Source organism: Acipenser ruthenus, chromosome 46 (genome assembly GCF_902713425.1).
Source record: "Acipenser ruthenus chromosome 46, fAciRut3.2 maternal haplotype, whole genome shotgun sequence".
NCBI lineage: Eukaryota > Metazoa > Chordata > Actinopteri > Acipenseriformes > Acipenseridae > Acipenser > Acipenser ruthenus.
Window position 1 is genome coordinate 9,275,994 of NC_081234.1, and position 27,807 is coordinate 9,303,800.

General features: G+C 43.2%; 1 protein-coding gene across 1 annotated transcript; it reads right to left on the reverse strand.

Moving 5' to 3' along the window:
- Nucleotides 1-477: 477 nt before the first annotated feature.
- On the reverse strand, nucleotides 478-27,797 carry LOC117966060 (bridging integrator 3). The gene is made up of 9 exons (XM_034911445.2): nucleotides 27,606-27,797; nucleotides 21,953-22,001; nucleotides 20,030-20,070; nucleotides 19,559-19,620; nucleotides 17,100-17,236; nucleotides 13,529-13,569; nucleotides 7,968-8,109; nucleotides 7,195-7,329; nucleotides 478-2,443 (listed from the first exon to the last, which is right to left on the reverse strand). Exons 1-9 carry the CDS (start codon nucleotides 27,611-27,613, stop codon nucleotides 2,297-2,299), a joined length of 762 nt encoding a protein of 253 aa, XP_034767336.1. The 5' UTR covers nucleotides 27,614-27,797; the 3' UTR covers nucleotides 478-2,296.
- Nucleotides 27,798-27,807: the final 10 nt, after the last annotated feature.

Below are 27,807 nucleotides of genomic sequence, written 5' to 3' on the forward strand. Positions count from 1 at the left end.
GTATCTCCCATATGATATTTATAATGCACATTTTTATTGCCTGCATGCAATACTTTACACTTTTCTCTATTAAATTTCATTTGCCATGTGTCTGCCCAGTTCTGAATGCTGTCTAGATCATTTTGAATGACCTTTGCTGCTGCAGCAGTGTTTGCCATTCCTCCTATTTTTGTGTCGTCTGCAAATTTAACATGATGCCTAGTTCCAAACTAAGCTTGTATAAAAGCAAACATGACACAAGCAGAGACATCTCCATGCATGCCTACATTCTGATATTCCCAACAACTTCAGCTGAACAATGTTTATTCCAAGTTTCATCACAACTGGATATGTGGTTTCCCAGTATGAACATCCGCCCCCTGCTGTCTGGGATTTTATCCCCCGAGGGACGGGGGATGAAGGGGGGGGGGGGGGGGGGGGGGGCGGGGTTGGGATAAGGAACATAATGTACACATAAAAACCACAGAGAAGAAAATATACAAGTGATCATTTTATTGCATACATTCTGGCAAAACTTTAATCATTTTACAATGATAACAATGTTAACAAACACACATCTGAATTGATCATGGATCATAACAACTCACAAAAGCTTAAACTGAACCAGAGGGATGAACAGTAAATTAGATAAATCACGGTTTATGCTACATTAGGTTCATTCAGCCGCATGTGGGACAAAGCTGCCAAAGGACGTTAGTGTTGCATTTACACAGGGGGCTGTCCCCACGGTGGAGACCCCCTTCGGGGGCAGTGCTGGGTATATGTACAGGGATTTTCACTACAGTACCGCAGCCTTGCTGAAACCCCGAAGGAAGGAAATACCTGCACTCAATACTGAGCTGGAATGGTCATTACAATGCAGAACTGTACAGCTCTGGCCAAAAGTTTAGCATCACCTAGAATTTTAGGATTGAGACAGAATTAAAAAAAAAAAGACTATATGAACATAATTTAGATCTTTTATTTAACATCATGTAATCAAAGAAACTAGAAAATGATATCGCAAAAAGTCTACCGAATTGGAATAGCAGAATTTTGAGGTTAGATTTCGAAATGTCACATTTTCCCCATTTTTGTCAGTTTTTCATTTGTGAAAACTACAAAGCGGAATACAATTATGTTAATGTGACATTATTCAGGTTTCTATATAAATGGGTAATTGTATGTAAAAAATAATGTAATTGTATGTAAAAAATAATGTGATATCTTGTAACAATTGTAAGTCGCCCTGGATAAGGGCGTCTGCTAAGAAATAAATAACAATATTAATTCGACTTCATGAAGCAACATGAGTTCATTCTACAGGGAGATGCAAAACTTTTGGCCAGAGCTGTAGCAGAAAAAAAACAAAAAAAACTATTTGGAGCCATAAAACTGATTAATACTCACAGACGACCCTTCGTCACAGGAAGTTCATTTAGAGTTCCGAGTAATCATAAAAACAAAACAAACAAACAGAAAAAACACTCACTGATAAACACACTCCCTCCATGAACTTAAAGAAGAAGCTTTAGACTTCTATTAAACACAAGAAAAGCCAGAACATCTACCCAGAAGCGAGCCGCAACATTATCAAAGCCTCCCGCCTTCCTTATGCTCCGATGTATTTTAAAAGGGAGTGGGGAGCAATAATTACAGCAGTTTTAAAGGGCAGCGGTAGTGTTGTGTAGTGTTTGGGACTGAGCTATTTGGGTTACAGGTCTTCGGGAAAGGGGTTTGGATCGTTTTAAAGTGCTGATCTCCATAAAGAGGAGCTGTTTGCCATTCAAGCCACTAGAAGGCGCTGCCGCCTTGCTTTTTTTTGGAAGGCTTCTGTAATTCAAAAGGAGATTTCTATGTGATGTCACAGGAAGGCACAGAGACGTTTAGACATTTGAATGAATACCAGATTGATATTCCATTAAAAAAATAAAACGTAAGGATACAACTGGTGAACTGGAGCAAATACCTTGTCTTAGAACAGCCCTGCATTTGTTAATGTATAATTCATGTATGTTTTGAAGAGAATGCCAGCTAGTGCATAATGCCACCATCAAGGACAAATAGCTTCATATCTTTTCTACAAATGATGCCATAGCAGAGAGCCACACACTGCCCCAGGATTACCCATTACCTGGACAGCTGAACCACCCTGTACCGTATACTGCTCCTCACCAATTTAAATCCCTTAGACATTCGATCAGAGAGAGAGAGAGAGAGAGAGAGAGAGAGAGAGAGAGAGAGAGAGAAGGCAACAGTTCAGTGTGTTTCTCCACAACACTTCACAGTGCACTCAGAGCTAACACCTGCTCCTTCCTCAGTCATCGGCGACGATGGACAGCGCTCGGAGCTCGTTTAGCTTGGCCTCGTTCTCGCGCTCCCGCTGCTCGTCCGTCAGACCCGACTGGTCGATCTGATCCGTCAGCTCCCCGAAGATTTTGTACATCTCTGTGTAGTACACCACCTGCAAGAGAGCCGGGCACCGTTAGCCTCTCCACAGCCCTCGCAGTGCAGCGTCTGCTACCACAGACCACTTCACTGACATAAAGACAGCGCGCGATCGACACTGAAGCAGGTCAGGATTGCATTTGTAGTTGTTTTGAGGGTGTTCATGTTTTTTTTCCCCATGCAGTTTGGAGAGACTGGCATCCTGTAAATGTAGGTGCCCATGACCCACCCCTCTTGTGCCACGGAATACCAAGACAGGTTTCCTTGCATTGGAGAATGACAGAATAAGCGTGGGTACACATTGTGCACACAGTATCAATGTGGTCAGCAGTGAAGAGGTTAACACAAATAACATGGAGGAGTCACTCCTCCAGCAGTGTGGAGTAGTGGTTAGGGCTCTGAACTCTTGACCGGAGGGTCGTGGGTTCAATCCCAGTTGGGGGACACTGCTGCTGTACCCTTGAGCAAGGTACTTTACCTAGATTGCTCCAGTAAAAACCCAACTGTATAAATGGGTAATTGTATGTACAAAATAATGTGATATCTTGTAACAATTGTAAGTCACCCTGGATAAGGGCATCTGCTAAGAAATAAATAATAATAATAATAATAATAATAATAATAATAATAATAATAATAATAATAATAATAATAATAATAACTCCAATACACAATGATGATGATGACCACAGCAATGCTGAACAACAAAACAAACAACGAGCCATCCGCTGTCTTAACAGTCTAAAAAGTCAAAGCAAAGAGCGCTTAAAATGTCTAATGTTTTCACAACAGAAAAATGCATTAACAGGCTATTCTCCGTTGCTTTTAATGCACTGTCCGGTCTAGCTTTTCAGATCTTGAAGGGCAGCTGACAATGTCACAGCTGTCGACAAGTCAGGATCAAATCCATGGCTTTCATAAGGAGTAGTTGCTGGAATAACACAAGCATTATCGTTTTGATCATCAGATTTAATTATCTTTTATTTCCTGTTGTATGAACTCTTAACTGCATTTCTGGGAATGAGCATCACATTTGTAAATCAATCTCGGATCTTTCTCTTCCGTCTATGTACCTTGTTAGAAGATTATTTGAATGTAATCCATGCTTGCTAGGACGCTTTGATTAAGGGTTACGCTGTTGTATAATGAATTAGCAGTAATAAAAAGGACATTGTTAAAACAGTAACGGTAATGAAGCCTGTTTTTGCAAGCAGGCGAGTGATTGCAATGCTAAGAGCTCTCTGACACTTCCCACCCCTGCCTCTCCCCCAGCCCGTGAGTCAGGATCCCGGGAGAGAGGCTCTGATGATTAATAAACTTTAATCGCATTACAAGACTCTGGGGGAGTGAGCAGGAATGAAAGCACTGGGACATCCAAACCAGCGCTCACACACACACACACACACACACACACACACACAGAGACATACACACACACACGCACACACGCACATGCACGCACACAGAGACAGACACACACACACACACCACACACAGAGACCCACACACACACGCACTCAGAGACAGACACAAACAAAGGGACTCAGACACAGACACACAGAAACACAGACACACACACGCACACACACCCACACCCACACAGAGACACACACACACCCACACACACAGAGACAGACACACACACAGAGACACACACACACCACACACAGAGACCCACACACACATGCACTCAGAGACAGACACAAACAAAGGGACTCAGACACAGACACACACACACACACACCCACACACACAGAGACACACACACAAACAAAGAGACTCAGAGACACAGACACACAGACAGACACACACACACACACACACAGACACACACACACAGAACATGTCCTGCGCTGCTTCATTATAAAAGGCAGGACCGGCTCTCAGGAGAAGGCAGCATCTCATCGCTGCTCTGTACTTGGAAGGTATTTAAAGCGATGCTGAACACTGGGTATTTGTTCTGCCCTGAAGCCCAGTCATGCTGTGGCTCTATCCTGGTCTTTTACTCGCATGTCATGATGGAATGCGCGATTCTTCAGCCTGCACGGGAGACGACGATTCGAAGCAAACGTTTGAAACGTCAGGCTGCTCACGTTAAGGAACTGCCTTGGATCAGGTAAAAAAAAATAAAAATAATAAAAAGCAACTTAATAATTACCTGCCCGCAAGATACTGATAACTGAACAAGCTGCCCCTGAGCAGTGCTCTGCCCAGTCTCCCAGCCGTCTGCACAAAATGTCAGTTTAGCATTCGCACTGGCTACTGTAATAATACCATAACCTAACCATCAAAAGACAGTTTGTAGCTAGTGAAATAACTGAATAAATCTAACCCGATGGACAGTGTTACTCACTGTCTTGCATGTGCGGGTTAGGGTTGGGGTTGGGGTTGGGGTTGGGGTTGGGGTTGGGGTTGGGGTTGGGGTTGGGGTTGGGGTTAGGGTTGGGGTTGGGGTTGGGGTTACATATTCAAGCTGGTATCAGACGACAGCTCTGGCCAACAGTTTTGTATCACCCTATAGAATTAACACACAGTCGAATGAAACCTGCTGAATAATGTTCCCTTGTTAACATATTGAATTGCACACCCTCTATATAGAATGAACTCCCTCAGCTTCATAGAGTCCAATGAAAGCTGCTGAATAATGTTCCCTTGTTAACATATTGAATTGCACACCCTCTATATAGAATGAACTCCCTCAGCTTCATAGAGTCCAATGAAAGCTGCTGAATAATGTTCCCTTGTTAACATATTGAATTGCACACCCTCTATATAGAATGAACTCCCTCAGCTTCATAGAGTCCAATGAAAGCTGCTGAATAATGTTCCCTTGTTAACATATTGAATTGCACACTGCTTTGTAGTTTTCCCATATACTTAACAAAAAAACTGACATTTCAAAATGGAACGTGAAACACTGTACTACTATTATGACTTTTGCGATATCATGATTTTGTAGTTTCTTGGATTACACGATGTTAAATAAAAGATCTAAATTATGTTCATATAGTTTATTTTTGTTTTGTCTCAATCCTAAAATTCTAGGTGATGCAAAACTTTTGGCCAGAGCTGTATGTCAAATTTCTGTTTGTACTCGTGTGCCCGAGCAGTGAAATGAGGTCACGATGACCTAGCGATTGTGTGGACACAACGTTATAACACATCAAGAGACTTTGATGGAGAACCTGGTGTGAAATGAAACCGTATTCAAGAATAAAACAGACATCGTTTCAAAAGACATTGCAGGAATAGAGACAACACCTCAGGCAGCAAGGGTAAGGAACGGGTTTCACTGTAACCACGAACGCTTGTTTTGTAACACAGCTTAACAGCTTGGCACATTCGTTCGTTCTGTCCAATTCAAACAGGGCTGCTCATTTCCTCAACACAACAGATACCTTTTCTCCCAGTTGTTTATAAGGCCACTGCACACAAACCTCCTGGCAAGCGATTCCTTTACCCACTTGTCCATCCGCACAAGGGCTCTTGTCTGAGTGAAAGAAATGTGCGAGGGCAGGAGATCCGCGGCCTGCCAGTGCTCCAGGCCTTTGTGAATCAGCAGGATGCCACTTTTATCTTCCCCGCTCTACTGCAGGTAGTCACTTCCTCTGTGATGGGAAAAGGACTCCTGAAATATTTCACACGCAGCCCCCGTGAAGGCTCTTGTGCGGTTCACATAAATATTATACAAACATGGAGAAACTGGAGCACTGAGATTTCAAATGACACCCGCTTGACACGAACTCGCACATCTTAACTGGGGTCAATTCAACGGATCTCAAAATGCACAGACCTAAACCCCACTAGATATTATTTATTTGCACAGACAGAAAGGCACTGAAGAGAGTCTCGTGCAGGGTTTGATGTTTCATAACGCTAATTCTTCTCAATCTCTGCGGCAGAGAATTCAAAAGATATGGTGCCAGCCTCCGGTTCTTCTAAATGCTGTCATACGTTTCTCTGTAAAAGCTGCTTGTGCAGAACTATACCTGGCATCTCTCGATGTTAGTTATTCCTAAACCTCTTTTTCCTCTCTAATTAAGACATTGTTCTCAAAAAGCATCAGTGTCTAAACATTGTGCCGTGCCCCGTGATGTCACTGCCAGTTTGAGTTAATTATAGACAAACACTACCTTTAAACCGAAAATAGCTTGAGGCTCACTGCATCAGGAAGACAGACAGACCTAGCGAATCTCAAGACAGCCTAGTCTCCCCAAATCTGTCTCTGTGCCAGAAGAACCAGATCATCACAATTAGACAAGTGGTTCCCCATGCAAAAACTCTGAAGAGTGACATACGTAAGAGTGTAACGATACACTAATGTCAAGATACGATATCGCTAGAACAACCTGGCTGCCGTGAACGACGCACGAAGGACACCGCTCCCCGAGAGCCGCACTGCTGAGTGCTTCAGAGACACGCAAGCAGGTTTCAAGCTTGTATTCAATGGTGATAACACCAGCAACAAATGAATCGCTTCATTGACAAGGCGGCCTATTTTTCCACAGCTTAAAGGCTTTCGGTGGGAATTCATTTTGGTCAGCTGCTGGTCAGAAGCAAATACATTGAGAATTATCCCATTGACCCATTGCATAATTAACAGGTTTAATAGAGTTTCAATAATAAAAAAACAACATCATATTAAAAAAGTGAGGGATTCGTTTCAGTATTTTGCTGCAAATGAAGCGTTGACACGGAGGAAGCCTAACTATGCAGCGTGAATGTCGCTGGGGCCAGCTCTCTGCTGCTGGGCTTGATTGTACCTACCTGCGCCCGGATCAGAGCCTCGAAGCTGGGCTGGAAGAAGTCAATGCGGCTGTGGTAGAACCTGGGCATCTCCTCCAGGAGCTGCTTGTTCTTGGCCTCAAAGTCCTCTCGCACCGGCCTCAGCTCCTCACGGGCCTGGAAAGAGAAAGAACGACCGACTGATCAACGCACTGACCTTTCCAATACAACCAGCAGCGCTCACTTTCCAATAAAACCAGCAGCACTCATCCCACGAAGCTCTCTTTCAACTCTATTGTAAGTCACAGTCCTCTTCCTGCCGGGTCTTTAATTACTTCAACCTGCCAAGGCTAAATGAACTCGTTTAGGACCTCACAGGAACCCAAAAAAAAAAAAACAACCTCCAGACTGGAATGGATGTCAGGGCCAGAGCTGTGCACCACTGGGGCAGATGCATGTGTGTGTGTGTGTGTGTGTGTGTGTGTGTAGGTGGGTGTGCAGAGGGACTCTCTGGGATCGTTAGGTTTTCATGTACGTGTGAGTGTGTGCGTGCGTGCATATGTGTGTGCGTGCGTGCGAGTCTGTGCGTGCGTGCGAGTCTGTGCGTGCGTGTGTGTGCGTGCGAGTCTGTGCGTGCGTGTGTGTGTGTGAGTCTGTGCGTGCGTGTGTGTGTGTGAGTCTGTGTGTGCGTGTGTGTGTGTGTGTGCGTGTGAGTCTGTGCGTGCGTGTGTGTGCGTGTGAGTCTGTGCGTGCGTGTGTGTGTGTGAGTCTGTGCGTGCGTGCGTGTCTGTGTGTGCGTATAGTGACTGCAGTACCTGGTGCAGCTTGACCATGTTGGGCCCAGTCTTCTCCTTCTCCTCGTACTTCTCCACCTTGGACTGCAGCCGCTTGTAATCCTGCAGAGCCTGTTCTCTGCGCTTCACTGCCATGTTGAGGCTGGGGAACACGCTGCTGAACCTGAGCCAGAGAGAGAGAGAGAGTGAGAGAGAGAGAGAGAGAGAGAGAGAGAGAGAGAGAGAGAGAGTAATCCAAACCAGGGTGGCGTGGCTGAGAAAGAGGGTGCCTCAAGCAACGTTTCATAAAGCACTTTCAAAACAAGACTGCACAATAATAATAATTAAAAATATTGAACAATTCTGAGTTTACTGTTATTATACACTGCAGTAGATGAGTCGATTCTAGTTAATGTTTAGATTCAAAGTGAATCCAGAAACAGCGGAGAGCGCTCGGAGGGTTAATTCCTCTTTGAGGTGGGGGAGGTGTGGAGCAATGAAGATGTAATGGTCTGAAAGGTGCAAAGTGCAGGAGCGGCTCCAGGGTGCCTTGACTTGGCTCCAGGTGTGTGCCACTGCCGAGACAAGCCAGGGATTGTTTCTCACAGGAAGCGGAAGGGAGTGGCCCAGCCCCACCTGCACACGTCACACAGCTGGCAGGCTGACTGGCAGACAGGCTGGCAGCCCAAGTCCTGCGTATTTCTATACAATCACTCCGTCACATTTCTGATAGGGGAAGACAAGGTGTGCTTTAAGGAGATAACATGCGGATAATGCAGCCTTTCATAACCGAGTTCAATATTTAAGGGGGCTCTATGTAACTGAAACAGAGTTAGGGGTCGTCCAAAATTATCATCAGATACTGGAAGCGTAAACAGCGTGCTCTATTTCAAGACCCCCCCACCCTAAAAAAAAAAAGGGTACATAAAAATGCATTAAGCTTTGTTAAAAAAAGGTTTTAAGTAAACAAAAATAAATAAGTGGTTGAGTCTGTCGCACCTGTTAGCAGATTTAATTTAAATGTGTATTTACAGATCAAAAGCATCTCTGTCTAGCTCCAGTAACAGAGGAGTGAAATCCAGCTGAAAGCCCTTTGAATGAAACGCGCTCATCTCGGATTTGTCCATGTGTAACTCTAAAGCTGAATGTGTTCCAGGTAACTATGGCTTGAATACAGTCAACATTCTACCTTCATTTAAGGATTATCCTAACCTTCCACATGACATGCAAATACTAGAAATATCCCTACGGCTTCAAAAATACTGCAGATATTATGTAATGTACAGCTCTGGCCAAAAGTTTTGCATCACCTACAATTTTAGGATTGAGACATAATTAAAAAAAAAAAAAAAAAACTACCTACTAAAATTTAGATCTTTTATTTAACATCGTGTAACTACAAAATGATATTGCAGAAGTCTACCGGAAGCCACGATAGTATTTCATGTTAGATTTTGCCACATTTTTCAATTTTTGTCAGTATATGGAAACTTACAAAGCGGTGTGTAATTCCATACGTTAGCGTGATGTTACTCAGCAGGTTTAATTCGACGTCATGAAGCAAAATTAGTTCATTCTATAGGGTGATGCTGTAACATGTGGAAAAAAAAGTGTGTCCCTTTAAAAAGTGTGTTTTGCTTTCTAAGCTATAATTTTATTTGTAGGTAAAGTAGACAGACATTTGGCTAAAGCCTTCGTGCCAGTGTTATACAAAGGAACATTATCTAACACCAAGCTTCTCAAGTGACGCCCACGTTGTCTCCTCGTTTTTAATTCTTCTGTTGCTGGGCGATTGAGGACATTCATAACTACCTACTGCTGCAAGTGTCACTGTTTGATAACATGAGCTTAAACTGCCGTCTGGGGAATGCACACCAACTGGAAAGCAAACACGGTCTGCTTTCCGACAAAGAAAAGTTGCAAAGGTGGCCAAACAATGGAAGAACGTGGCAAAAAGACACCAAAAAAAATTGTTCGTTCTAAAGCTTTCTGCAATAAGCTTACTATAGAAATAAATAAAACTCTCTCACACCTCATTCTAAGTCTCGGTTTTTAGCACTTGCTCTGTAATTAAGCAGCTATCCACTCCACCCACCTCGTGAAAAGAAAATTCTTCCTCCCCCTTCACTGCGCCACCCACTATCTCCTCCACTCTCTCCATTTACTGCAGTCGCTACAATCATCCTTCTAATATAATTCACACTGGCTACAGTTGTTTCAGCATACCAGAACTCCTACTGCATTCAGTAGGTCTGAAAATGTAACAAGAGATATACGCAGAGCCATTTACGAATGGAGTTTGTAGCACTGTTATGTCACAAGAAAATAAAGCCTGTGCAAAGCACCTCATTTTGAGGCTTTTAGTCCTAGACATGCTGTATCTGCATGATGCACACTGGTGACAGTGTTGACTCACGGCTTTTCTAGATGTATCTTGTGATTAAACATGGCATAACTTTAAACAAAAAGCAATGTGTGTGTGTGTGTTATATGTATAAATATAGTCATGGCAAAGACTTGCACTTTTTAACTTTGCAAGCAGTATGCTGTTTTGGTTTTTTTTTTTTGCTTTTTGCTTTTGCCAAACTTCCCTGTTCTATATTTACACCATCTGCATTGAAATCCTTTTTAATTAAAATGCCCAAAAGGAGCTGGCCAGCGACGACGCTGACACTCGGAGAGACCCAGCCTGGGTGTGGCGGGAGGGAGGGAGGCTGGAAATAGCAGCAGCCATTTAAACCTTCACTGCACTCTGTCACCAGAGAGCCAACGAGCCAATCGCCAGGGTCAACCGGTTCAATCTAAAAACTGCAAAATTAAAAACTGCAAAATGATTACATTCTTACACTCAATTTCAACAGAAGGCATTCCAGTTAGTTTACAATTCCCCCAGCTTCAGGACATAGAGGTGCAAGACTTCCATGGTACTGTTATATAGTTTGCTATGTTTTTCTTAGTAGTTGATCAGCAGGAAGCAATGTTCTCTCCTACATAGCTGATCAATAGCATACATACCCTCCACGACTTTAACCCTTTGTTTGCAGAAGGGACTCCCAGCATCTTCCGCGCTAGTAGTTTTTGTCTGTTTTTTTTTATATACTATGATGGGAAGTTCCTATGGTGGTAAGCAAACGGTTAAACCCGCAGAGGATAAGGCATGTTTATGAAGACACTTAGGGGTCTCTGAATTGGAATTCAGTTTTTCTTTCCTTATTTAAACTGTTAAAAATCCGATATTGCTTCAGTATTATTCCTAGACTGTGTAATGTGTAATGTCCTGATCCAGCAGCAATTATCTGTTTGGCTTTAAGCAGATAGTCTTACAGTACTTTTACACAACTCTGTCCAGCCCATGCTAAAGAAGCTGGCCCTAATGCACAATACATTTGATCAAAAAGCTTTCTGCATATTCACGTCTGTTGTCGCAGATATGTGTAACTGACAATGGCTTACAAAAGATTAATTTCTGGTTATGCTAAGCAATCTACGAAACATTAAGATTTAGGCAACGTCTTGCACGCAGTTATTGTGTTCCACGCAACACACACCGCAACTGTACACTACAGGAAGCAGATTCCAAATCTGGGATTTGTAATGTGTTTTGAAATGAGTCCTATTCAAAACTATTACATGCTGGCTTATGGCTATTTTCAACGCATGCAAAAACGTGTTCATTTTTGAGATGCACCAGAAATTTTCCAAATTCATCTGGTTTTCCTTTTAAGAAAAAAAAAAAAAAAAAAAACTGACCTTGAACAAAAGTTTATTTCTATTGGTGACTGAAGTCCTGAGCTACAATTAGCTTGTTTAGTATTTGGCTAGCAGGGACAGGGTGTGGTGATTAAATGGTTAACAAGCACAGCCTGAGTTAATGAGAGGCCGTGTGCCCACGCGCCTCCCTCCCTCTCTGTGTAAACACGACTACGTCACTCTCCACCCAGCCCAGCACAAGGTTGCAAGAGTGCATATCTGTGCTGGAGCCACATCATATCTTTCTCAGCGTGGGTATGCTGGGGTGTGTGTGTGTGTGTGTGTGTGTGTCATTGTCAGCGTGCACTCTCAGATCATGTGCACTAAGCTAATCCACTGGAACTCAATAAAGACTTGAATAAAAAACTAAAACATGCTTGGTGAATGACACTGCTAAGATCTATTTAGTGTTTGTATCTGCAGCCTCAGTCTCAGCACATGCATCCCTGTGTGTCTATCTGTCTGTGTCACTGTGCTTCTCTGTGTGCAGCCCTGGATTAGCCCCCTCCTGTCCAGCCAATCCCAAACTCCTGGCCCAGCTCCTAGGAATGCTGTCATATCAAGAACCTGCCCACACGTCCGCCCTCCGCCCACCAGGAAGAGGAAATTAGAACCATTCCATCCTGTCGGAGCAGAAGTGAGACCAGAAAACAAGGGAGAGAGAGAGAGAGAGAGAGAGAGAGACAGAGAGAGAGAGAGAGAGAGAGAGAGAGAGCGCACACTGCACTGCCAATGCAGAGGGCGGTGGGGCGGACCTTTTGGATATAATAATCACCGTCTTCCAAGGGCTCGTTAAGGCCCTGCTTCCTCTTCCTGACCCCTCCCCTGAGGTTACACTCTGGAAATATAGCTTTCAGAGCAAGTGAAACACAGCAGGGCAAACTTTATACCAGACGTAAGCTGCGCTAGCCTTGCGTTAACCCTTGCGTCAAACTGCAACTTCCCTGCAAACCGCTTAAATAATACTGTTAGTTCTGTGTCTTTAAACTGTATTACTATAGGCATTGTATCCTGCTTTACCTGCCTTGTATGTTGTATATGTCAGCTTGAAATGTATACTGTACTACAAAAAGTGCATTACGTTATAGAGCTTCATAGCTGTGTGTCAGCACTGGATGGAGCTTGTCCACAGATTGTTTTTGTGTATTTTTGAATTCTGATAAATGTGTTTAAAATTTAAAAGTCAAATCCATCAATAACTCAAACCACACCCAAACTAAATAGCCAAGTACAGCCAAACCCTTCAAATCTTCTACAGGAAGTGCGCAACAACGGGGTCGGTATGTACAGCTGTGGCCAAAAGTTTTGCATCACCTAGAATTTTAGGATTGAGAAAAACTACGTAAGCGCAATTTAGATCTTTTATTTAACATCCATGTCGTCAAAGAAACTACAAAATGAAATCGCAAAAGTCTACCGGAAGCCATAATAGTAATACAGTATTTCACGTTAGATTTCAAAATGTCACAATTTTCAATTTATCCACTTTTTCATTACGTATATGGAAAACTACAAAGCGATATGCAATTCAATATGTTAACATTATTCAGCAGGTTTCATTCGACTTTATGAACCAAAATGAGTTCATTCTATAGGGTGATGCAAACTTTTGGCCATAGCTGTATGCTCAATGTTGCTACTTACATGTCAGACAGCATTTCAATACTCTACAACTTACATACTGACATATAATCTGATGGTTTTAATTCCAATGTGATATTAATGGTGTGGCAATCAGTTGTATTGCACGACTGATTAATGCAAGCTTATCGGACAGAGTGTGAGATGATCAAGAGCTTAAAAGAGAGACACGAAACTATGCGGAGATCCATCAAACAAGGAACAGCACTTACTTTTTCAGTGGATCAATGACAGTCTTCTGGATCTGGTTGACCTGTGGGGGTGTAAAGAAGAGATTTAGGCTGCTGTGTCCACCCTTCAGTTATCTTATCCTGCGAATGGAAACCATACCTCTGCTTACTAGCATGTTATTACTAGAGTGCTCCCTCTTTATAACGCTTACAGGACCGTGCTGTTTGTGTTCAGCCTTACAACGAGAATGAAAGTGTCGATTTGCATTACAGGGGAAACGGGAGCCATGACCGTGCCGCCTTATAACTGGTCCCCCGGAATAAAGGGCTGGCTTTTGAAGGGACAGCACTGTAGCTCAATGCCAGGAGTTAATTCCCGAGGACAGTCCAACAACAGAGACTCGAATGGCCATATTTACTAAGATCCAGTGCAAAGTTTGCTCCACTTTTTCTAAGTGGAATAAAAACTCTCCGATGCAGGTCTAAAAGGCATAGTGTGTTTTTGTAGTTTTAGTTTTCAAAACGCTGAGAGTTTTTTATTCCACTTCCAAAACGCGGAGTGTTCTTTGCGCTGGAGTCAAAGCTCAAAGCTCAGGACACCCAGCCCAAGATCCCATGAAGCTGGGAGGATTGCTGCCTCCAGCCCAGTATCCCAGCTGGCTTGAGAGACTCACACAAGTCCTGCAGTGAGTCAGTGGGTCAAGCTGGGGTTCAAACCCAACGCTTTCTGACTCACAGGGACACAAATGCTCTGCTTTTGTTCCAGAGCGATACCGCAGCAAACGGAATACAAAAACACTTGAGTTTGTTTTTGTTTTTTTTGAACTGTTAACAAGATATAAATTTCCTGCTTTTTTCAACTCTGTATGACTTATAGTAAGTTCAAAGCCAGCCAGGGTTATAAGAAGAGGTCCTTATAATCTCACACATGAAAGAAAAATACTGCGTGGGATTTATCAATGAAAGCCCCCTAGTTAACATGCATGGAAGCAGATCTAGGGGCAGATAAAAGGCATGTGCGTAGTGAGTTAGCCTGCGTTTCGGATGGAGGCCTGACAGCTCTCTTTCTCAGAAAGCGCTGTGAGCTCACATGACGGAAGCAGCACACTTGTGGCTGAAATGTTTCCTCGCTGCTCGGTATTCAGCAAGATTAAGGAAACCGAAATTGATAACAGAAAAGCTACGCTGCACACAGGCTTAGTGGAATATTTCACCCACAAGCAAGTATTTGTTACTCGAACTAAGGAAGCTACAAGTGGAACCTTTTTGTCTTTTTTCCTCCCCAGTAATAATACTGTACGGTTTTCACTATATTATCAGCACATCTGCTGGTGTACAATAAGCAAATCGCACATCTCTGTCAACACACAGAAAAGCTGTGGTACCGCCAAGCAGGTAAAATGAGAAGGTCCATTCGAGTTGAAATAAAGGATACACAAAACGAAACAAAAATAACCTTTTTTGAAAATGTTCAAAATAATCTATAAATGTACTGTATTAAAACGGTGTTGAACATCCGTAACTAAATAACTATTTCAATATATATATATATATTTTTTTTAAATGCATAGCTATTGATTCCTGTCTCTCACAGTTTTCCATATTTTGTTTAAATATGTATGCGAACGTATATGTGGAGGATGTGGTGGTCAATCCCAAACTTATAGAAAATGGTACACTGAAATACTAAAAGGCCATTTATTTGTCTTCCAAAACTATTTTTTTTATGTCATACAGAATGTCACAGAATAAGGGAAGCAAGAAACGTTTTGAGTTTCTTCTCAAATAAGTCTGAGACGCTGCAACAGCTTCAGAGCTGATGTCACACAACTTCATAATGGAATATTTTCCACCCGCTGTCCATAAACAGACAATGCCTTTGTTTTAACTTGGGAAAATCTCTCTCTCTCTCTCTCTCTCTCTCTCTCTCTCTCTTCTCTTTCTCTTTCCCTCTCCCTCTCCCTCTCCCTCTCCCTCTCCCTCTCCCCCTCTCTCTCTCTCTCTCTCCCTCTCCCTCTCCCTCCCTCTCCCTCTTCTCTCTCCCCCTCCCCCTCCCCCCCTCTCCCCCTCTCCCCCTCTCCCCCTCTCCCTCTCCCTCTCTCTCTCTCATTATTGGCACGCATTTCAATCTATCAGAAGCTGATTTATGTGCAATTGATTGCAACTTTCACTATGCTTGCCAAGGACCTTTCACCACAGCAGAGGAGTCGGAGGTGCCTTGACTTGACTCCAGGTGTGCTCCAGCACTCAGACGGACACACCTTGCTCCAATAGGCTTTATTACATAACTCACATACACTGGTTACGAAACAAAACATGGACAAATATATGAACGTGGTAACATTTGTGACGCTCCACGCTTTTGACTGAATATTCAAGTCGGATTCCTGTATTTTTTCCCCTCCTTGATATCTAATAATCAGGGTTTAGTGCTACTAGGACTCTTCATGAAACCTAATGAATGCTGTTGGTTGAGCAGCAGGTAGGAAAGGCTTTGCCAGGTCACTTTCAATGGATTTATTGATTTTTGACCTGAAACACTAGAGTAGGGAAGAGATGAGGACGGGAAACAACAGGAGAGCTAACACACTGACTTATACCCTCGACCGACTACCGCCTGAAGAAAACAAAATGAGCATTTGAAAACAGGAAGCTCCAATACAGTTGTGTTAGTTCAAATATTCTATTTGCACGAGGGCTTTCTATTCTAGCTGCGTTAATTACATAAATAAATCCCTTCATGCCGCAATGGTATATTATTCTCATTTGATATGATATCCTGTCTCTGGTCACATGTGTCGCCGCTTTACTTGCAATTTAGGTGCACAGCTAAAATAGTCAGCATAAATGAAAAACAAAATTTGAGTCGTGCGTCTTCTTCTGTAGTGCGGCTTTAGTATCTGAACTCCCACTTGCGGAGAGCTGTGGAAAACATCTCCTCACAGCCCAAGCAGACTGGATCACAGCTCGCTCACACCGGGGGCAGGGGGAGGGGCAGGATGTGGTGCTGGTCTTGCTGTGAGGATTCTGGTATCCCACAGAGAGAAGATCCACACAATCTGTTAGCCTGCCTGAGGCCTGCGATGCGTTTGCTGCACAGTTTGCGGAGACATCCAGGCGGACAGGGCCCTGCTCTACGTGTATGGATCATCTGAAGAATTAAACACACAGCAAGGCGGTGTGTTTCAGTGTGAAACTGAACTGTGTTCGGGACGCTGCAGCTAAGTGCTGTGGAGCCTGACATACTGTGCATTCATCGCTGTGTATTAAATACACCCTATTGTTTCTCTTCCAGCACACTCAGAGCCTACCTTCCTCTCACACTCCCCGAACGAGAGGGGTCTGACTCAGCTCACAATCCTGCCAACAATCCACAATACCTTCTTGTCACTTTTTTTTTTTTTGGTCTGTTTGTTGCTTGGCTTCTAAAACGTTTGCCGGTTTGTCTCACCTAACAGGAGGCGACCTTGTTTGTACATAAACAACCCAGGAACAGATTTACAAATAAAACCCTAGAGATGTATAGAGATAGAGGAGTCGAGAGTCTGTCTGCCTGTCTGCCTGTCTGCCTGTCTGTCTGTCTGTCTGTCTGTCTGTCTGTCTGTCTGCTCACCTTCTCATGGTTGAAGGCATCCATCCTGCGCATTGCTGTGTCCACCGCAGTCATGGACTCCAGGAACGCCTGGTCCTGCTCACACAGGGGGTTGGACAGCAGGTCTGATGAGATCTTCACTGCCGACTTGGACATGGCTGTGACCGGGAGAAACGGACAACAACTGTCAACACTGCGTTTACCACCTTTTAAAAAAAAATCGAGAGTAAAAAGGAGTTTGAAATGATATTCTTGCAGGCATGTTTGTCTCTACTGTAAACCAAACATGCTTGTGTCAAAGGCCCTGGTGTTCTCAATTTTGTTTTATTGTGCTGTTTTGCTGCACGGGCATCCATCCATCACTAGGGTACTCCCTGCACCACCTATCCAGAAGCACGGTTATGCCTGAAGAGGTTTCAATAGCACTGCACCCACAGAGCCAGACTGACGCATTTCACAACCCAGTCCATCTGGACACGATACAGCTCGAAACGTACAGTAAACAACGTTCTCCTCGATCCACACAGAAATAAGGAAGACAGGCTAAGGACAGAGAGCAGGAATCACTTCTTCACAGAGACAGTGGTGAGGGGACGGAATGGATTACCTAGCCATGTTGTTGATGCTGAAATCACTGGGATCCTTTAGGAGCCAAACTGAAAGTTTTTAAATAAATCGACTGCTAGGAACTGGACGAGCATGGACGGTCCGAAAGCCTATTCTAGTTCGTAAATTTTCTTGTATTATTATATTTTCTTATTAGCCTGATGTTTACGTGTTGTATTTATTTACATATATTTTTTAGTATCTAACAGTGATTCCCCATAAGATTGTGATAAAATATTAATATTGAAATAATATTGAAATGAATAAAGAATGGTTTTGACAGACTGCTGCCTGATATCCATAATTCATAATCAGTTTTTCCCGATCAAGGGCAAAGCAATGCGCTTTCTCCATTCACTATAGCAAACGTGGAACAGAGTACTTCAGGGGAAAATCCACAAAACAGGTCAGTTCAGTTTTCAGCATTAAACGTAATAAAGCAGCCTAAACAAAGAAAAAGGATCTACATCGTTTGTTTTTTTAAAATCTAAATAGAGAAACGCCAAACATGCAACGACTCTCTTGAAAAAGGTTTCGCTGAACTCTAGAGAGAAAAAAAAACCCAAGTGCTAAAAGCCGTCTGCTAACCAACTCACTGAAAGCTCAATAAGTTCCGGAGCTGGTGAGCGATGTGTTTACTGCGCAGGGTAACCATCAATGAGGATCTCCAGTACGAAACACACACACACACACACACATCCTGGGCTGGTTTGGATCAATCAGCAACGGGCAGACTGCAGACAGCGTGTGGCACACATTGCACTCCAGGGCTGCTCAGCAGATGGCATTTATTTAATTTGTTAATTAGATTTTAAGAAACTGACATTTCCTTTGATGGGGCTTTTTATATTACAGTTTAAGGAAATAGACCCCCCCCCCACCTCCCCAAACAAAGGACTGGGTATCGCAGCTTGAACTACAGGAAAGCTGTGGATAGCTTGTAATGTAAACATAGGAACTATGTTTGTATGGCTACAGGCGAAACACCACAGCTGTGCTTCAACAAAAGTGTTTCGGGTCACTCCTCCAGCACAGGCACTGCTGCACGGGAGTCATTTGATCATGAGCTTGCTAGTTTGAATCCTAGTCAACCAATCCATCCTGCGGGTTAGGGAGGAATATTGGCTGGGGTTAGCCAATACATTTTACCCAGATTTTGCAACAGCAAAAAAAAATTCTAATAATCAATTATTTTGAGTTTTTTTTACGAAGACCTAATAGTTTGCATTATTTCGGCAAAATGAAGCTCCAGTTTAAACTGAATTCCTATTAAAACCAGAGTTGAAAAGCAGGTACCCCCGGTCTCCTCCACCTCCTCTACAGTTCACTCTCTTCACTCATTCCTCACTCCCACGAGTTTCAGCACTGCCGTTCCGCAGGGCTCGGTCAGGGCACAGTGAATGAAATAAGAAATGGTTTTAGCAGTTAGAAGCTGCACTCCCAGAACCGGAAGCTCTGCTCAGCAGATGTGCTGGCGTTAATGGCAGGCGTCTTCCCCGGCCAAACAGCTGCAGAGCACCAGGGACATTCTCGCCCTGTTTCTAGCGTTCTGAACTGGCTTGCTTTCTGCGTGCCTGTGCCCACAGTCTGTGTTTTGCTGACTGAAACCACACTGCAGCCGTCCAAGTGTTGGATACATGCAGAGGATGGTTTAAAATCAGTAAGCCACTTGGCACGGCTGCAGGATTGTCAAATTGGTTGAATAATCCATGAATAATGCACACAGATCTCTCTGGCAAGCTTTTTTTTTTTACTGCTGTATTACTTTACCTAGAAACAGGTGTCTGCAGGAGCGAATGCTAGTTTTTAAAAATACTGCAAATAGAACCAAGTGATTATGAGGCATTCGAACCAACAACAGAAGCCACACACACCTGTATCCGCCTCTGTGCTTTTCTTCATGTCTTTGTGAAGCTTCTTGGTTTGATCTTCCAATCTGTGGTTTAAGAAAAAAAAGGATTTAAGAATTAAAATCAGATTTTAAAGAAAAAGCCTAGGTTTACAAACCTGCCAGCACGCTGTAGATTCACTCCCTGTGCAACAGTTATTAGCGCTCATTTGTAACGTGAATCTCCCTTTTCTGTGCAGGTTTGAGATTAGGCGACAGTACAGTGGGTAGTAAAGAAATGGTGATCATCACAAACTAAAGGGGTTAACTATTTAGGGCACGTGTCAGGTGTGTCAAGAAATCAATCCGGCATCTCACAACGACGGTGCAGCAGGAATGCTGCAGTTTGAAAGAAGTGCACCGTGGACATCGGATCTCATAGGAACTGCCTGAATGTTTCAGTAGGTGTTGCAGCACATACACAAAAAAACCGAATTAATGAAATAATATCACTTACTTCTGAAGTTTGTCATATTCTCTTTCAAAATCTCTCTCCACCTGTCAAGATAAAAAAAGAGGACTGAGTTAAAAGGGCAGCAGTGTGGAGTAGTGGTTAGGGGCGCTGGACTCTTGACCGGAGTGTCGTGGGTTCGATCCCAGGTGGGAGGACACTGCTGCTGAGCAAGGTACTTTACCAAGATGGCTCCAGTAAAAAACCCAACTGTATAAATGGATAATTGTATGTAAAAAATAATGTGATATCTTGTAACAACTGTAAGTCGCCCTGGATATATATAGAAATCATACTAGCCAGAGGCGTTGAGTTAACAAGCTGTCCAACTCGTCTGCCTAGGAGCGAGTCGTGAACACTGAAGATTTTTATTTATTTATTTTTTTTAAATGCCACCAAAAGAGCTGGTGGAGTTTTGACATGCCATACTAAAATCCAAATAACAGCACGGAAATAACTTTTTCAAATTATAGTTAAAATAAATAAACAAATAAAAGCCTTCCTGCACGAGTAGGATTGCTCCAATAATGCCAGTGGATCACAGTCTGAGTGCCTGCGAGGCTTCCCAAGGCTGCGTGTGTGGGATAGTGTGGCGGTACCCGAGAGTGGGTGCGATATGGAGAAACCACTTCCCCTGTGATCCTCTCTGTCTGTGGCTCGGGAGACATGCTGGATGGTTTTCCTGCTTCCTGTGACACCACAGTGATTGAGGAGGGGGTGGCCAGCAGAACGGGCATTTCTTCATGGAACCCGACACTCACTCTTCACCCACTCTGCAAACCTTTTTTTTATATTTCTGTTTATTTCAGATGAGATGCACTCGTCTTGGATTCACGGTCGTTACTAGCTGCGGAGCCCTGCTGTTAGCAATCAGGCAGGCTCAGTATGGTCATGTTAAAATAATAAATAAAATAGCAACTGTAAATATCCTAGGAGTATTAAAAAAATAAATAAAACACGTCCAGGTAACAAAGGTCGAATGGAAAAACTAAAGTCTCACTTTATAGCTTTAAAGGGGGAACACAAAGCTACTTTTTCAGGAACAGTGGCTTGAAACCTGGTTCCAGGAGACAGTGAGACCTAGTTTGAGGCAACTTTGCCTCATCAAACCCCAAGTCTCCCCTGGTCTGCCATGCAGTGGCCTAAAACCAAAGTATCTTCATGCTCCCTCAGCTTTCAATCAATCAATCTTTATTTTATATAGCGCCTTTCATAGTGGACCACCATCACAAACGCTGTCTCACATTGATGATAGGAAAAAAGGGATAGAAGGCTATTTGAAATGGTCTTCAGCAGCTAGGCTTGTGGCGATCAACCTTGCTGAGCTTTTTTCAAAGTAAGTTTTCGATGGTGTGGTGAAAAGAAACAGACAAGAGTCCGAAACTAAAGAACGTGAATGACACAAGGGTACGAGAACAATCCATTTTTGTTAAGCCCTTTCCACTGCTACAATTACAACAGGAACTTAATGAGTTAACAGAAAAAAAGGTTTTTTCTGATATTTAACAATTTATTCTTCAGTCACTGGCGGGCAATTTGGACAATAAGAATACCGAACTATTCACAGTCCGCTGAGGTGGAATTCACATTAAACTAGATGCTTTGGAGTAGTGGTGAGGGCTCTGGACTCCTGACCGGAGGGTCGTGGGTTCAATCCCAGGTGGGGGACACTGCTGCTGTACCCTTGAGCAACTTTACCAAGATTGCTCCAGTAAAAACCCAACTGTATAAATGGGTAATTGTAAGTAAAAATAATGTGATATCTTGTAACAATTGTAAGTCGCCCTGGATAAGGGAGTCTGCTAAGAAATAAATAATAATAACAATTTCAGCACACGGGCGATTAGAAAATGTGAGCACTCTGAATGGCATCACGAGGACAGTATTTTTGTACACTGAAGGTAAAAGAGAAGACGGAACTGGGCTTACCGTCTTTGAAACAATCTGTTTTTTCGGCTGGCCAATCTTGAAGGGAATCCTGCAACCAAGCAGAAACACACGCAGCTGAGAAAACTTCTTGTTTACTGCTGCATTCTCATTTGTGTATTGATATCAGGCTTATAAATGTACAGCTCGGTTCTAAAACTACAGTAGAACATTTCCTATCCGATCCTGTAAGACACGATACCCTCTATTAACAGACAGACCTCTGGCATGTGACAGTTACACATGCTGCTACCAATAGAACAGTATAGATGATCAATGCACATTACCATGTGAATAAACAGAAAATTCAGTTCTTAGCAGGGCAGGACAGATTCAGTTGCAGGTTAAAAAAAAAAAAAACAGGCACTAGAAATAACTTGTTTTTAAATTCAAAAATAAATTCTGAAGTATCTTGTACGTAATATAGCCTAAACAGCAACAGAGCACTTATAAATCTCATGATTTATGGATTGTGTAAAACAAGGCAGTTTCATCCATCCTATAATAGACTCACCATGTCATCTCCTATAACTGGAGGGACCCCCCCACCCTCCCAGGTGACCCTCAACTCGGACCACACTGCTGCCCCTGGAAGCCCTGGCATCACACCTCACATCTGCGTCTCGTTTTATAGGATGTCACCAATTAGAGGGGCAGTCCGCTCTGCAGGGGCCCAGGGGACGCTGCACCACAGACCAGAGCCATCAGCTGTGCTTGATTGAGAAGCTCCGGACCACATACAGCACAGCTACGGCTAACAGTTGTCATTCTGTTGTCTTATTCTATACGAAGACTCAGCGTTCAATAAGATCCCTGTGCCCAATGCAGTCTCTGCTGGGCTAGTGCAAATGTCATTTTAATTCTTTTTTTTATTTCCCTTGCTACTTCCTGGTGCAAGGCTGTGTAACTTAAATTTTCAAAACGCTGATGCAAGCACTTATTTTTGACAAATGACATCGCAATAAACTATTAGTAAACATGACTGTAATTCAGTCCCATTAGTGGCACAAAGGAGGGTATTATTAGACAGACACTGTCTCTTTAAATACCACTTTTAAAATGACGACACCCCCCTCCCCCCCCCCTGCCCCCTCCCCCCTCTCACCCCAGACACTGGCCAGGTAAACAGGATATGAGGTCTAATGAAAAATCTAATTTTAAAATGGGTTTAATAATAGGTATTGAAATCTTACACAATGTTTATGCAACACTAAACTAAAAAATAGAACAAGTTTCTGTTTTTGGAACTGTAAACCACACCATTACCCATATTATCATCTACAATACGCTGAAAGCATATGACAGTATTTACTATCCATTACTATCCATACTTACACAATGTAAACTTGAATTAATCAGGGTTTACATCACAATAACAGCAGCTTACAATAACCAGCCCTCGCCCACAGCTGAACTCAAGTGTGCTTCAAGTCTATGCTTTGCTTCATTCTTTGTAACTTTCCCCTATAGCCGTGTAAAACCCCAAGGTCTGAATAATACTGCAGGCTACATGTCCACAAAAAAATGTGTAATGAATGCTCAACCTCAGGTGATAAACCTGTCCACTAACCGGGGTCTACTGCAAAACAAACTCACGGTGTTTAAAACAGTTTAGGAATAGTTGAAACATATACAATAGAATACTTATGGAAACAAAAATACATTTCAAGAATCACAGTACAAGTATTAATACAATTAAGAGCAAGATAAATACAATGACTTCGGTTCTAGCAAGTACAAGAACATGACAAAATACGATTCAATAACGGAGCAGATAACAGTGTCAGTGATAGTTACACCAGGATATAATTAAATACAAAACACTTCCGATTAAATAACACTTGACAGATTACAGTACTCTAAAGTACAGGATTAAATGCAGTAAAATAGGGGGCAGATAAGAGCAAGTAAAGCACATCATCGATTCTATCACGCCCGCTTGACCTGCAAGTCAAAGGTCAGTGCGCCTGCGTGACAACGACCTGCAGGACGGACTTAGCTTGAGAGATACGGAGAGAGAAGAACAGACAGAAATCAAGCCCTCCAGTCTAATGCGTTTGGCTTAGCAGCAGATCATGAAACCTCAACTAGATCTTACTCTCCCTCCCCGATGTGGTGGCACCTGGACATGGCAAGCCTACACAGCTGTAGAACATCTCAGAGTGGCGATTAACATTGCCTGCACAGATCCGGCCAGACAGCACCCTGTATAATGAACTCATTTTACTTCATAAAGTCGAATGAAACCTGCTGAATAACGTGACGTTAACATATTGAACAGCATACCGCTTCGTACAGTTTTCCATGTACTTAACGAAAAACTGACAAACACTGAAAATCTAACATGAAATACTGTGCTACTATCATGGTAGACTTTTGCGATATCATGTTTTAGTTTCTTTGATTACATGATGTTAAACAAAAGATCTAAATTGTGTTCATATAGTTCTCCTCTAAATTTGACAAAACCTGCAGTGAATGAAGGTCTGACTTGCCAATTCAATCCAGATTTCGATTCATTGTCTGCGTTCGCGTTTCTGATTCATTGTATGTCTACGGCACACGCTGGAGTGACCTTGGGGACCATGTTCTGAACTCTGGACCAGTGAACAGTATCCACCGACCCACCACAAGCATCACAGTGCACAGCCTGGACAAAGACCACCGCTGTTCATCGGCATGGGTCTGAAACTAAACAAACAGGCACAGCTCGGCAAGCACAAACAACTGAAACCTTGAGTTTCGAATCTCCAACAATACCTTTATTTTTCCCAATGCCCAACATCAATCTGCAGCTTTGTGAGAGGGAGGAAAGAAGAAACGTGCTCTGAAATTTGAGCAATTTTAGACGTGGAATGTTATTAACACAGCAAGCGCTTCTGTGAGGCACAGTAGCCCGCTTCAAACGATGCGTCTCCGATTGTTTTAGAAGCTGACCCTCCGAGTCACAGAACAACAGAGATCCCACGTCATCAGAGCACATGTCAAGACATACCTAAAATTCCCAGCTCCTTCCAGTGAATAAAGAGGTCTTTGAGGGAGCAACTTGCCCAGCCCTGAAGACTCAGGCCGTTTGCATGAATTAGCAAGGCCATGCCTGCCAGCTATTGATCCCTGGACTGGGGGGCGATTGTGCGCTGCGGAGTTAGGAGAGGAACCAGGCCTGGCCCGGCACTCCCATTCGGTCTTCACATGCAAATGGGGGTCAGCAAAAGACACAAGTGCTGACAATGTGAAAACGGCAAGCTACAAAAACTGGGTATAATGCCGCAGCCATACTGCGGACTGCCTCTGACGTTGTCATACACAGGACGTGTGCAATGACTCAAAAAAGCAATGGCCCCCATGTCATTCATCATACAACGAGCATGAATTGGGTCCCTTGTGTTCGTCTTTGAACGGCTATGACAGGGATAAATCTGATAAAAAATAAAGAAAGGAAAACTCTGTCTTACTTAATATTATAGCGAGGCCACTTACGCACTTTTGCACAGTATACCGTACGCTTATTCTAAGGCTCTTTGTTTTACCACGATTGTCCATCTCTGTTACTAAGTCAGTGGGCAGAATAAGGCAACAGACGCACACTATGAAGACTGAATGTGTGGCTCTCCCTGCAGCAGCAGAAGACTTAAAGAGGCACTGCTTTATTAAATCGGGTTGATTGAGTTCAGAAGGAAGCCAAATCATTTTCTTGCAAGTCTATTCTTCTGGAGTTTATTTAGTTTTCCAGGCTGTCTCGCCACTTTGAATCAAGCCCTTTAATCTGGCATGACACTGTAGATGTATGCAGATGTATGCCCTGTGCAATAGGTATCCCTATCTAATCTATCACCACTGAAGACGGGGATCCTAATGAGTCTGTGAATTCACCCAGTTCAAAGTGAAAGAAAACTCATAACATTGACTTGCTAAGGACACTAGCACAAGTTTTTGAGTCTATCATATTCCTGTCTGTCTTTACGTATACCTATAACTGTTTATTACAAGTCACATGCCCACTAGAACCTATGACCAGCAACTATAGCTATTTAGCAGCTGGAATTACACATAGGCATCCCATCTGTCTGTCTGTCTCTCAGACCACATGTCACACTAAGTGTTTAGATAGATATAGAAGTGATTATTCAATTGAGATGAAACTTTGGTCAAGACATGCTATAGCACACACTAGTGATGGTAGGAGTCTGTGGGTGGATGGTATGTCACATACATACAATGGACGTTCTGTAGCCTAGATCATAGTGATTTCTGAATTACAGTTCTTGCAGCACACTTCAGAGAAACTGTTACCATGCTAACTGTGACTATAAACAGCGGCTTCTGATCCCAACCACAATGGAAACCCACAGCTAATCAAAGAGCGAAGGGTGCTTGCAGGGTGTGTGAAGAAACTGAACGGATCGCTCATGAAACCTGCTCTGCAGCTCCGAGCTGCTCAGGGGGAGCAGAACTGAGCGTGCTGTTCAGCGGGTTCTTTCACTGAGCTGCTCAGGGGGAGCGGACCTGAGCGTGCCGTTCAGCGGGTTCTTTCACTGAGCTGCTCAGGGGGAGCAGAACTGAGCGTGCCGTTCAGTGGGTTCTTTCACTGAGCTGCTCAGGGGGAGCGGAACTGAGAGCGTGCCGTTCAGCGGGTTCTTTCACGGAGCTGCTCAGAGGGAGTGGACCTGAGCGTGCCGTTCAGCGGGTTCTTTCATTGAAGCTGCTGTGAGCCGAGCTGCTCACTTACTTCAGCACCAAGCAGCTTTTGATGTCATGGCAACTACACTCACTTATGTCTACTTATACCTGTTAATGTGTTTGTGATATATTTTACTACATAGGTAATGATGTAACAATCTAATATTCCTATATATATATATATAGTGTGTGATTGGCTAATTGAGAATCCTAGCACGTTCAGACTCTGGGATCTCACAATGTGTGGTCCGTGGCATCGATAAAGCCAGTGCTTAAAATAAGATGGCAGTGAAATATACAGTATTTTTTGTTTTACTGTAACTGTAAAAATCATAGTACTGTTCTTCCCTCCGTATCCTCATGCACTCATAATAAACATGGTCCTGAAAACATGCTTACACATTGCTTCCCATCCTGCTCTTGTCTTGGGACGATCATGTTTATTTGGTTAACAGCACGGTACCGCGTTATGGGCAGATTATGGCTGTGAACGGTGTTGAAACACTGCAGGTTCTGTAGTTAATGACTGAATGCCAGTATCTGTGTCGGACGGAAGAAACGCATTGGCAAAATTAGCAACGGAGGCAACTGGTTGATATCCCTCTTATCAAGATCAGACGGAGCGACATGATCAGGTTCTGTTTTGGTCAGAAAAGAGGATTACCAGGCGTTTAATTAAAGTCACGAAACGTTTATATTTATAATACTCGGTTAATAACAAGCCAAACCGCGGGATGAAAACTTTAACACAATTCCGCAATACACTACTAGCAAACCATACAGCCGTATCCTTTCTTTGACTCTCCTTCGGATCACTCTCAGTTCAAACAAGTTGTTATTTATTACGGAGTGATTAATGCTTTAGTCTCCAGGTATTCACAATGTCTCTCCGTCTCCTCTCTCTCATTCCTCGACTGGACATTTCCAAACGACTCCGGCTCCGATGAACCTGCTCGTTGCAAAGCGTGATACTTACCAGCTCATTCTTTCCCGGGAGTTTTAATCCAGTTTTATTCAATAGTTTTTTTCAAATCCAGGCTTTTTGTCTGTTTGTTTTGATTATGTATCCTCTCTGTGCCTCTCTCGATCGCTCATTTCCTGTATCCACGCATTGAAGAGGCGGAGTCTAGCTCGACGTCAGGGTCTGACGTAATCCGTTACAATGATTGACAGTTAGG